The sequence below is a fragment of the Coenobita brevimanus genome, chromosome 98 (genome assembly GCF_032717465.1).
Source record: "Coenobita brevimanus isolate Jiangsu-jjx chromosome 98, ASM3271746v2, whole genome shotgun sequence".
Lineage (NCBI taxonomy): Eukaryota > Metazoa > Arthropoda > Malacostraca > Decapoda > Coenobitidae > Coenobita > Coenobita brevimanus.
The window spans coordinates 3,750,948-3,763,678 of record NC_137051.1 but is presented as its reverse complement, the minus strand read 5'-3'; the positions used below and the strand labels follow the sequence as shown (position 1 = coordinate 3,763,678).

General features: G+C 41.0%; 1 protein-coding gene across 1 annotated transcript in view; it reads left to right on the top strand.

The window, feature by feature from the left end:
- The first annotated feature begins 1,629 nt into the window (after positions 1 to 1,629).
- Positions 1,630 to 12,731, top strand: part of Cht10 (Chitinase 10) — a 127,215-nt gene continuing 116,113 nt past the window's right edge. Inside the window, exons 1-4 of the mRNA XM_080283727.1 lie at positions 1,630 to 1,802; positions 10,622 to 10,853; positions 11,124 to 11,312; positions 12,589 to 12,729. Coding sequence (XP_080139853.1) covers positions 1,630 to 1,802; positions 10,622 to 10,853; positions 11,124 to 11,312; positions 12,589 to 12,729 — 735 coding nt within the window. The remainder of the gene's footprint in view (positions 1,803 to 10,621; positions 10,854 to 11,123; positions 11,313 to 12,588; positions 12,730 to 12,731) is intronic.

The following is a 12,731-nucleotide window of genomic DNA, read 5'->3' as shown; positions in this document are numbered from 1 at the left end:
ATCTTGACAGACTTGTTCCCTGGTAGTGGTCACAGGCTACATGCAACCCCCCTCCTCTCTCTCTCTCTCTCTCTCTCTCTCTCTCTCTCTCTCTCTTAAAAGAAAACACTGAAGGGGTGACTGTGTTTTTTTTTAAGATGGAAGGAGCACACGTAGCACTGTATGTTACACTTATTACAGTATAGTACTAAAAGTGTTCCATCCCACTCCAGTTCCTTCCTTGACACCATTGTCACAAATTGGAACTACCTGAATTGCTCGTTGTCTTTCATACCATTTAGGGAAGGTTTCTCGTGCTAAAGTAGTTAGTCTTATCTCTAGTAGTCCTACTTTTCCAATAAATCTTATTTTATTTTTGTGACTGGACTTACTGCTAGACGGTTTTCTGCAGCGTAGGGGATCGCTTAATGAAAGGGTGACGTTTCTGCTCATATCAGTGGATGTCCAAGTTTCACACCATAAATTTTTCTCAACTGAGACTGCTGTACTATGACATTATATTTTTTTGTGTGTTGAATCTATAATCTTACTTGTGTAGATGTATTTAAAATACTGTATATTAGAAGCACAGAACATAACATCTTTCATCAACAATTTTGGTGGGAAAACCGAAGTATATGGCCATAAATAAGGCAGGCTATCTGTATAGTTAGTAACAACAGCTTCATTGCCCTATCATGATGCTCAGCAATTGCTCAGATGAGAGCCATTTCTGGACAGTGCTTCACTCTGCCCAAAACCAGCTATTTATGTGTTGATACAGGAACAAGTGCTTTTGCGACCCTATCAGGTCATTCAGTTGTAAAAACCAATGGGAACAGTTAGGGGTCAAAATACCCCTTTAGAGATCAGTGGAAATGTTATTTGGAGGAGCATGTGGGGTTGCATGGAGAGAGAGAGACCAACAAACGAGGAAGCAAAGGAGCGTTGTGGTGTGGATGTAGATGTGATAGAAAGCGTTAGGAGAAACACACTGAGGTGGTTTGGCCATGTAGCGAGGATGGAGAGCGAGACACTAACGAGGAGAGTGTATATGACTGAAGTGGAAGGGGGAGAGGGAGGGGGAGGCTGAGGATTAGATGGAGTGATGGAGTGGAGAGGTATATGAGAGAGGGGTGTGAGCTGGGCCGAGAGCAGTGAAATGGCGGGGGACGGGGCAACATGGAAGCGATTTGTTTGTGGCCACACCTTAACGGACCGAGGCATCTGGCATTAGGTAGATAGATGAAATTGAAGTGGGCCAATCTGTGACCCAGTTCCAGCCTTCCTGCCAGATTTCACTGAAACCCTTTCCGAGTTTTATCTGCACTACACACACACACACACACACACACACACACACACACACACACACACACACACACACACACACACACACACACACACACACACACACACACACACACACACACACACACACACACACACACACACACACACACACACACACACACACACACACACACACACAACCAGAATGAAAGTACAGTATACAGTATTAGATTCTAGTTCTGGAGCTGACGAAATTTTTCTTACTTGAACCACATAATCTAGTGTTAAACATAAGTTCTTCCAAGGCAAGAAAAGAGTTAAATAGCATGATTTGTTTCAGGCGGAGGCGGCGCAAGGATGAAGCGAGTGGTGCTGGTGCCGATGGTGGTGTCGGCGGTGATGGCGGCGTCTCTGAACCCTGTCATCCACCACCAGCGCCACCGCCTCCAACCCGTCCCCATATACCTTAATGGGCCCCCAGGCCTTTCCTCGCCCAAGGAAGACTACAGGCATATACTCTACAGCTACAGGTAATAGTCATCGAGTACAGTTTGCATTTCTTTTTTTTTGGGGGGGGGGGGAGTTAAGGTAGCCGACATACAACTTTCAAATCCCACGCAAGGTGACAGTCAATCAAAAGTCACTTTACTTCTGAGTTCAGCAAAGTAGAACAGAACGCAAACAATTGATTATAAGCGATGTAAATTTAAAAGGGCTCACAGTGCCCCCTGCACATGTTAGCTAATGTGACGCCACTTCGTAGCTACCTTGAAGCTAAGAAGTGATCTTACTGCCCATGGAGGATAAATTAAACTTGATTTTACAGCAAAAATAGCCACTTTTTTAAGCTGTTAAGCATATAAGCTCTTCGAAAATATGTTCAGAATTTTGTTTAAACATATACGCACTCAAAAAACACTGCAAGTATCGTATCACAAATTTTGACGTCGAGCATCACAGCCTAGCTCCGATCTGGACATTTCTGCCAACTTTTTGCATTATTAGCATTGTTATGGTGGTTGGTGGTGGTGACCATCATCCACTCTTTTGATGTAGGCTAGTGCTGCTTACTTCTTCCTTCACCGTTATCATTCTTTTTCTGTGTCTGCCCTCCTCTCTTCCTGTTTCTCCCATCATTCCTGTCACTTTTGATTTACTCTTCTTTCCTATTCAGGTGACTTTACATTGAGTGACAAACTTAATGGTTTCCTGTAAGTCAGGAAACCATATACACCGCTGGGTGGTAACCATGTAACCAGCCCATATGCGTTCCCTACGTGTCAATAAGTGGGTTGGCTGGGGTTTAGTGCCTCTCCCCGTAAAACAACAAACTCAAGACAAATGGCTACCCCTTTCGGGGTCATGGCATCTGGCTATAAACGGATAGATAGACAGCATTATTATTTGAGGTTTTGGTGATATTTTGAGGCTGTTATGACTGGGAACGTCCTGGATTACATGTAGCCTACCCATACGCCTGCATAAGTGAATGGAGGAATCACGGCTTCATAATAATTCTCTCTCTCTCTCTCTCTCTCTGTTTATACACATACTGTATATGTCCAGTAAACCCTCGATATACAGAACCCTCTTTCAACGAGTTTCAGTTTTAATGACCACATTGAGCTGGCCAAACATTATGTTCATTTAATGAATTTTTGTTCGGTAAAATAATGAATGTGCAGGAAACACTGACCAGCATGGCGTCCCTAAACACACACTCACACACGTACGCGTGCACTCCTTCGCATTATGCAAAACCCTGCAGCAGTCTCTGGGTGACCAGCATCATGAGAGGAGCCATAAATAGAGCATCTACCCGAGAAAAAGAGCCATATAGACCTAGCTGTATGTTATTGTGTACAACTGTACAGCCGAATGACGGTTATTACATAACAATCTCTGTTCGCTAAAATCCATGACACTTAGGAAATTACCGATCAACATAGTGTTCGGCTTTAATGAACCATCAGCCTTAACGTCAAGGATCTGGCACCAATTAGATTGTTATATCGAGGGTGTACTATGTGTACATATATATATATATACTCGTATATTATCAGCAGGAGCCTGGGACAGTCAGCTGCAGGGTGAAGATCTCTTAAGTTACTGTAAATCCTTCTCCATTTTGACCTATAACTTAGGTAATTCACTTTAACTGGCAGAGATTTTCTTCCTTTTGTAGCCTGTTTCCCATAACTGTCAGAATAAGACAGTGTTGTGTCTCTACATCATGGCTAGCATCAGAATGTAGTATTAGTCTGTTTGTGCAGCATTCAAGATCGAGAGATGCCAGTTTTATGTCTAACATAAGTTATTGAGAACAGAGTGTACAGTATTTAATTTTTGTTGAGAAATTGACATATATTTTGTTTTCAGTCAGCATCACACCATTTTGAGGACTAGCCTGCCACTCTGTTATCCTGATTGCCCTTCCATAATTGGTGATTATATCCTCTTTCACCTGAACTGATAGCCAGGATGCTTGCTTCTTTTCCACCCATGTAATTCCTTCTCGGTAGGGTACTTCAAAATTTGCAGTCTAAGGATTTTAGACTCCAGGTTTCCAATTCATAGGTTAGTATAGGAGAAACACACAAACGCACAAACTGTTTGCATTTCTTTTCAGACAAACATTTACAACTACAGTAAACCCACATTTCAGTAGACTCATGTATAGTGGACTTTGGATACAATGAACCCCATGACTCTGCTGGACAACTTTTGTTTTTTACCAAATGAAGGTCTGGTATAGGGAATGCATCCAGTAATATACTGGACAAATTTGCCTGGTATTTCCTTTTTATTATTATTTATTGAAATGAAGGCCACCATTAGTTCTGTATTGCCTGTTCATCCATTGTATGTTAAGGAACACAGGGCAAACCCATTCAGTACTGATTTAGTGAGATTCTTACCTTTACTTATGTGTTGAACCTACCGGACCATTTTCACAGTGGCGTACCTGAGGGGGGGGCCTGATTGAAACTTCCCTCGGGCCCCCGATTGAGGCGGCCCAAAAAAACCTTAAAAATTCATAAACTTTTTTATTAATATTTAAAAATATATATATTTATCATCTCGACAATCCCGGCTGAGATATTAGATAAGTATTGAGAATGAGATATCTGGCAACTTGTAGCCAGGCGGTAGGACTAAACTTTCCGATACATTTGAAACACGTCAGCACGTCTTACGGTCTTACCGAAAGGGTTGCCAGGTCTACAGAAATTTCTGTATTTCTACAGATTTTTGGAAGGATCTACAGAAATACAGAATTTTGTGCTTAATCTACAAATATTTTGATATATTACAGAAATTCTCAAGAAATTTTACAAGCAATATGGAAAGGAATTCAATTTACAAATACCATAGAGAAATTTATCAGTGGGCAAGAGGACAGGCCTGAAAGCGTATTGTATACAGTAGTTAACCCTTGAAACGTAAAATTTTTTTATGAAATAATGTATTTTCTTTAATTTCAAATTATGTCGCTTAAGCTATATTTGACTAGTACTTGCAGTATAACAATTAATATACTTATAAACTGCTTAATCTGTGAACTGATACGAAAATTTCAATATTAAATTTATACATTTTTCAACTATCGAATGCGCCGGTGTACTGCCATTTTCGTTTACATTCTGAGGGAGTCAGAAGCAGGTATGCCAGAGTTTGTTTCGGAAGTTTGGACATATTTGGAATATATTACTGGTGTTAGCGACTGTTCCTACGGTTATCTAATAAAACAAGGTTATAGTTATTTGGCCTAGAAAGTTATGAGCAAAACGAAAAGTGAAAAAGGGGCTCGCTCTTTTAGCCCTTGTTTTCAGTATTTTCAGTTACGTTCGTGTCTAACTTGACCCATAGTAACTGTGTGTTAATCCGCATTTTATGAATTTGAAATATGAAAATTGATACCATATTCTTAATTTAATAAAACTATTAATTTTAGATTATTCTTATGGAATTAATCATATATTTTTTTTCTTTTAAATAAAGGCACATATAACTTCCAAGTCTTATATTTGCATACCTTTTGTCAATATATGTGCGAAATTGTGATCTACAGAATTTTTTTCAAATCTCAAGAAATTTTATGGATGATTCTACAGATATTTTAGGGCCAGCACCTGGCAACACGTCTTAGTTGTCACCTGACATTGAAACGGGTGGGTGCTACGCCGCTGGTTCTTGAAAATAGGCGTTTATAACAAACAACAGTACTGTCTACGACTAATTGTGAGAATAAATTATTGGAAATACTTTCTGTTGTAATAGTGCACCGTATATAAATATGTATTTATTTTTCGTTTTTGTAATTTTATAGAGTTGAGAGGATTACGGGACAATATTTAGAAGTTGCCATAACTGGTTTTTAATTACCAAAATACATTTTCCTGATGTGTTTTACAATATTATTAATGGTTTGATGAATCTGATAATTGTTTTTGGTTAGGCTGGGTAGGGTGAGGTTAGGTGGGTTGCTACATCATAACATCAGCATCATTCAAATATAATTACCAGCTTTATTAATAACACTGTAAAACACACCAGAAAAATGTATTTTGGTAAATAAAAACCAGTTATGGCAAGGATTACGAATGTTAAACTGTTACACTATAAACTTATAAAGCCTGCCCACAGTTCTACAGTATAGCCTACCTATGGCTGGCCCTAGCTTTTGGGGGGCCCCCTATATTTTAATTTTCGAATAAAATTTAATAATCTATTAAAATTTAAAATTAAGTATAATAACGGTTGGAGTATGGGTTCCTCTTAGAGGTAATACAGTATATTCCCTGTGTTGTGATCTATAGGCCGAGGTGAGGCAAGCGTCCGCTATCTTGAGTCTCACGCCCAAAGTGGTGCAGCATGTTTGTTCATTGCAAATCTTTCTCGTCAAATCTCACTAGATGTTGGAGGGGGGCCCTGCAAAAAACCTAGCCCCCCGGGCCCCCATAGCCTTCGGTACGCCCCTGCATTTTCATATACAATAAAACGTCATTATACCAGGTCAGTCAGGTAAAGACGGATCCAATAAAGCTGAAAAAAGGTTATATCCGATTTCCCCCCCCCCCCCCGAAGGTGGGATTTCAAATACGTTTGAAAGTAAATAAGTTCAACAGCATATCGGTATTCTAGTACTAAAAATGAAAACTATATCCATTTTACACTAACTTGGCCCATATTTTCATGCTTTGCACTTTATTACACATTTTTGTTATTGCACTTCATGAAACACACGTATTGCGACTCATTGCACATAATTTAGCGAACATTGTTCGTTATAGCCGACAGAAGTCTGGTGGTTACGTGGTGTCCATTAAATCCAATACGGTATCCGGTCTATCAAGGTAGATTAAATCAAGACTACCGTATATGGACCATAGGTCCAGTATATCAGATCGCCATCAGATATCATACAGGCCTATAATTTTCAACAGAATTTTGGGGGACTAGACCAAATGTATATAACTCCATAATACAAGCTTAATCATTCATTCATTCATTGCCAGACGCCATGTATCCCAAACGGGGTGGCCAAGGGCTTAGAGTTAATTGTTTTACAGGGAGGGGCACTAATCCTCCACCAACCCCACTTGACACGTAGGGATGCCAACAGCATCTGGTGTTCCCAGGCGGTCACCCATCCAAGTACTAACCAGACCCAATGTTGCTTAATACAGTATTAAATTGAAACGCTTAAGTTTACAGACCATCTGATATTTTTCAGTTTGATTGTATCTAAAAGCTGATGTATAATGAGGCACGGATGTTTAATGTTGGAGGTGGGTGTTTAAATAAAAAGCTTCACTTTCTGCCAGTCAACTTTCAGCACAAACTGTGACTTACTTTAATAATCTGGCCATTTTATGTTTTTGTTGCACAATGCTGTACCATTACCAAGACTGTTCTTTCACGTCTGTGGTAGGATTCAGGTTGAAATATATCACCCTGCCTTTATTCTTTTGGAAATGAAAAATAATATCAAAGTACTCATACGATTTAGTTTATGAACAATTTGGATCAAATTTAGAAATATTCGATCAAAAGCTCGTACATTTGTTTGAATTTTCTACAAAACTACTCAAAGCTTTTCTTCCTTTTTATTTTCAAGCTCAACCATATAAGCCCTCAATCTTCATTTAAGTTTTGACAAAATATACAGAACACATTGGGGGGACTATAGCTCCCCCAGAAATTATGATCCTCATATAATTATTCCCTTGTACAAAGGAAAAGGGGAAAAAAGAAGTGTGTGGTAATCATAGGGGCATTTGTCTTCTTAGTATAATAGGAAAAATGTATGGTAGGATACTTATTGACAGAGTTAGAGAAAGAACAGAGGAATTAGTTGGAGAAGAACAGGGAGGCTTTAGGAAGGGAAGAGGTTGTGTAGATCAGATATTCATTCTTAGATCTTTAATGGAAAAGTTTCTAAAGAAGAGAAAGAAGTTGTATGTGGCTTTCATGGATTTGGAGAAAGCATATGACAGGGTGGATAGACAAGGATTGTGGAAAGTATTAAGAATATATGGAGTAGATGAGAAGTTGTTGAATGCTGTGAAGAGTACCATATGTATGATGGTGCTAAGGCTGCAGTGCGTGTGGATGGTGAACTGGGTGAATTTTTCTATTTGAAGGTTGGGTTGAAACTGGGATGTGTCATGTCTCCATGGTTGTTCAGTCTGTACATGGATGGGGTAATAAAAGAGGTACAAGGTAGGGTAGTGGATGTTGGAGTAGCCCTGGTGAGAGAGGGTAGTGTTTGGAAACTCCCTGTACTGTTGTTTGCAGATGATACTGTGTTGTTGAGTGAAGACGAAGGGGAGCTGCAAGGCTTGGTGGATGAATTTGGGAGAGTGTGTAAGAAACGGAATCTAAAGGTGAATGTAGGGAAGAGTAAAGTGATGGTAGTGAATGTACAGCAAGGTTTGATGGTGAGGAATTGGAAAATGTGAGTACGTTTAAGTACTTGGGTAGTGTGATGAGTAAGGATGGAGGTTTGGAGGGTGAAGTGCTTGAAAGGGTACAGCTGGGAAGAAAGGTTGCTGATTCCTTGAAAGCAGTGATAAGAAACATGGAATTGAAAAAATTACTACATGGCAGTATTGTGATCCCAACTCTAACGTATGGAAGTGAAGCTTGAACGTTGTTGGAAGGACACAAGTCAAGAGTGAGAGCAGTGGAAATGAGTTATTTAAGAGGAGCCTGTGGAGTCACATGGAGAGACAGGCTGATAAATGAGGATATAAAGGAGCATTGTGGTGTGGATGTGGATGTGATAGGAAGCATTAGGAGGAACACACTGAGGTAGTTTGGCCATGTGGAGAGGATGTAGGGTGAAAGACTGACGAAGAGAATGTATGTGAGTGAGGTGGACGGGGGGAGAGGGAGGGGGAGGCCGAGGATGAGATGGAGGGATGGAGTGGAGAGGTATATGAGAGAGGGGGATGTGAGTTGGGAGCAGGGCAGTTAAATGGCTGGGGACAGGGCGACGTGGAGGCGATTTGTTTGTGGCCACCCCGAATGGGATTGAGACATCTGGCAATAGATAGATAGAATAGATATAACAACCTATCAGGATTATTACTGCATATAGAATATAGGAAGTGAATTACAATATGGAGGGCTAAAACCTTTCCGTGCAGTTACCTTTCCGTGCAGTTACTCTGTGATAACGAGGGCTCACTGTATGTTACACTGATTACAGTACAGTACTAAAAGTCTACCATCCTACTCCAGGTCTTTCCTTGACACCACTGTCACAAATTGGAACTATCTGACTTGCTTACCTTTGGTGTATGTATTCTTCAGTAAGTTTTAGCCCTCCATATTGTATTTCACTTCCTACAGTATATTCTATATGCAGTAATAATCCTCTCCATTCCTGCAACAGTATGCAGGAGGGAAAGGGGAGGTATCTCATTCCTACTTCATTCCATCAGAAATGCTTGCAGATGAGTGGGTGTCACAACACTGATAAGCATGTTATAGAATCAAGATTATTGGTGGTTGGAACTCATCAGTTTTGACTCATATTTTCTTGATTTTACTGTAATTTTTATAATCCTCAATCACTTTATATTTTATGAGGTCAGTGTCCATGTATAGAAAAATACTAAAAAATATATGCAGATGATGAAGCCTGTGAAGTAGAGCCAGATCTCCATAGGATCAAATGGCAATGTATAAGTGTCTGACCCATTTCATTGGGCATACTGTTGATAGTTCTCTTTTCATGCTTTCCTTGTCTTGTGTACCCTACCTCACCCCATCTGTATGTGGGAAAAGGACGATGATAATGATGATGATGATGCCCTTAGCTGATTTCTCATTACAATATGTGTCTCAAATGACAAGGCACTCAGTATCTTTGAGAATACTGTTGTCTGAAGTTCTCAGTACCCCTAAAGTACTAAGCTTGACGATCGACATTTTTTCACAATTTTTTAAATGGACAAGGAGCATCGATCGTGCAACTTCCAAAAAAAAACTGGCAGCAGCTTGCTCCACCCTGGCCGTGACGTAGATGGCTTTTGACCAATCAGAACTAAGTGTTGGGCACATGGGAGGGAGGATCCAGGCCTGTACCCAGGTGGTGGGGGATGTACCCCCCACCTCCCTCTCACTGTATCCCTCTACCCCACTACGTTGTTACTACCCTACCTCCCTCTGTTCTTAACACCACCCCTCCCACACCCTCATGCATCCTTCACACTTCTAATGTGGATCCCCCCCCCCATGTCCCCCCCCAGTCATCTGGGGGAAGGTATTTCCCCACTACCCTCCCTCCACATCCCTGTACCCCACTGAGGCCCTTCCTTTGCATCTGGTGGTGGTCTCCTCCCATCCCTCCATCCCCGTACACCCCCTCCTGGCCTTACCACCCTCCACTCCCACCCCCCCACCCCCTAACACAGAGTATCTTTACCCTTCACCCGGTGTATTTTTCTTTCTCACCTGGGCTGCGACGGTAACTATTATCAACTTTGATGGCCATAGCTCGGTAACTATTGGGTCTTGGAGGTTGGGGTTTGTGTTTTTAGGTACGTAAATTCAAGCTCTATAAGTCAGGCATAATACTTTTAATCTTTGCGAAAGTCAAAAAATAGGCCTGTTTTTGGGGGGTAGTCAAGGCTGGAGAATTGCATAGCAGAGGGGTTAAAATTAATAACTTGGGGTCCCCACCCTCGAATATTCTTAGATGCATCACTGCCTTCATTTAATCCAACGTCTAATCTTCCAGTGTCAGTCTTCTGCCTAGTGCTTCTTCCTCCATTCCTTTTTCATTTGTCCCCTTCCCTCCATCCCTCATACTCAACCCTAATTTCCATCCCCACAGCATATCGCCTTCAGAGGTAAATATCCGCCACCGAGGGCAAAATCCAGTTCAGTATTCAGAACCATCTCCAGAGTCCAAACATGCTCCATATGCTCTTCATCTGGTGGCTGAGGAACCCAGTAGAGGGAATGCACATTCACCACCTAGTTGGGGATTCAATAGAGGTGCAATTGAAGCTCATCCAGACAGCCACCACAGCATCAACAGCTTGGCATCCGTTTATACCTTTCCCGTGAGTTGTCACCTCTAGTGGTTCTTCAGAAATAGTTCAACTGTCTTTAATAAAATCCTGTAAGGCGGTATTTTAATCATATAAACCTGTTGTACTTAAAGCCATTTTAAAGATTTTGAGCTTTAGATTAGTGTAATTACCCTGTGATAGCTGTTGAGGCTTTACTTATAAGTAAATTTCATACTGTAATTGGAAAAGGTTGATGCTTTGGTAACAGTGACATGGTGATTCATCTTCCACCATTCACACCATACTTAATTGGTCCCACAGTGGGAGGAAGAGAACTCGGCTGGGATTGGATTTCAGCGAGGAGCAGTTGAGCACGTCCCTGTGGAAGCGATGCAGTATATGTCTGAAGATGGGCCTCAGCCGGAGGAGACCCCTGGATCCTTTTCCAGGAGTGCAGTGGAGGCATACCCTTCCTTCCCTACACCTTACAGTGGTGGGGAGCATGATGAGGTCAGGGGCAGTCTCTTTATACTATGCACTATATTCTTATGAACTTGTATGAAGAGTATTGACATTATATTTTTGCTGAGTCTCATGCTATAATTGTTATTTTTTTTATTTTTTTTTACTTGCCCTTTCAGTCTTTGTTTTCTTCTTCCTCTTCTTCATCCAGACAGTTTTGTTTAGCTAAAGAGATACTCATCAAATGGAAAAGCTTGGTTAAGCCCTCAACAACGTGGATGCTTCCCTAACCAAAATTAGATAACCTGGTAACAGTAGAAATCACATACAGAAAATACAGTATATCACAAGATTGAAAGGGTTAAGCAAGGTCATAAAGTCTTTACAAAATCTCAGTTTTGGTCATTCAGTGGGAATGTCTTAATCAAGATATTTTTTTAGTCCTTATCTAGCAAGAGTTTCCTACTGATGAGTAAAATTTTCTAGCAGCAGCCACAGTTCAATCCAAACTTCACCCATTGCATGGGAAGAGTTAACCACACATACACTATATCCACAGATAGTTAGTTCTGCGCTTTTTACCCATCATTAGTAACCCATAAGATAGCCAATAACCTTTATTCTGGTAACTGTAAATGAGGCACTAGGACATTTTATCATGAATAGATTGATAACGTTGACCTTAATAACCCATGTTTTGTCATAAATACTTAGATTGATAGTTCATGCCTAAATAACTCACCATCCATCCATCCATCCATCATCCATTCCTATGTTGCCCCATGAGGTACGTAGGAGCCTGGGGCTAGGCAGTTGGTCCTGACATTTAAGATGAGACAGACCAGCCTCACTCATCCCTGAGCAGCATTATTTGAGCAATAAGCCCCAGCCATCCCTTGGATATAAACCTTCACCAGCTCAATCTGATTGGAGCACAATAATTACCCACTAATCCACCAGGTGCCAAAATTTGGTTATATGGTTACCACCTAGCATAGTAAATGATTTCCTGGTGTATGGGAAACCATTTGGCTTGTCACTTAGTGTAGAGCCACAGTCAGAAGGAAGAGGAAAGAGTGAAGCAAAGAAAGACAGAAGAGGGAGTGTTAAGTCACCCGTAGGCTGAAGGATGAGGAAAGACTGAAGGAAAAAAAAAACGGAAGAGGATGGAAAGAAAGAAGGATGGAGGAGAGGAAAGGGCAGACACCCAAGAGCAGCACTACATCAAGTGAGTGGATGGTGAGTGCCCCCACCTACCACAAATAACTCACATTATATCTTAAATACATTGATAGCTATGACCTTAATAGATTCTTTTTTCCAGCGGGCAAATGCTGTAGTGGTAGAGGTACCAGAGTTCACCAGCATCAAGTATGGGTGGGCAGGGATAAGATCAGCTGTTGAGTCCCCACCGCTATGGACCCCCGCCCAGGATCCAGATGAAGCCAGTCCTCTTCCTGCACAAGT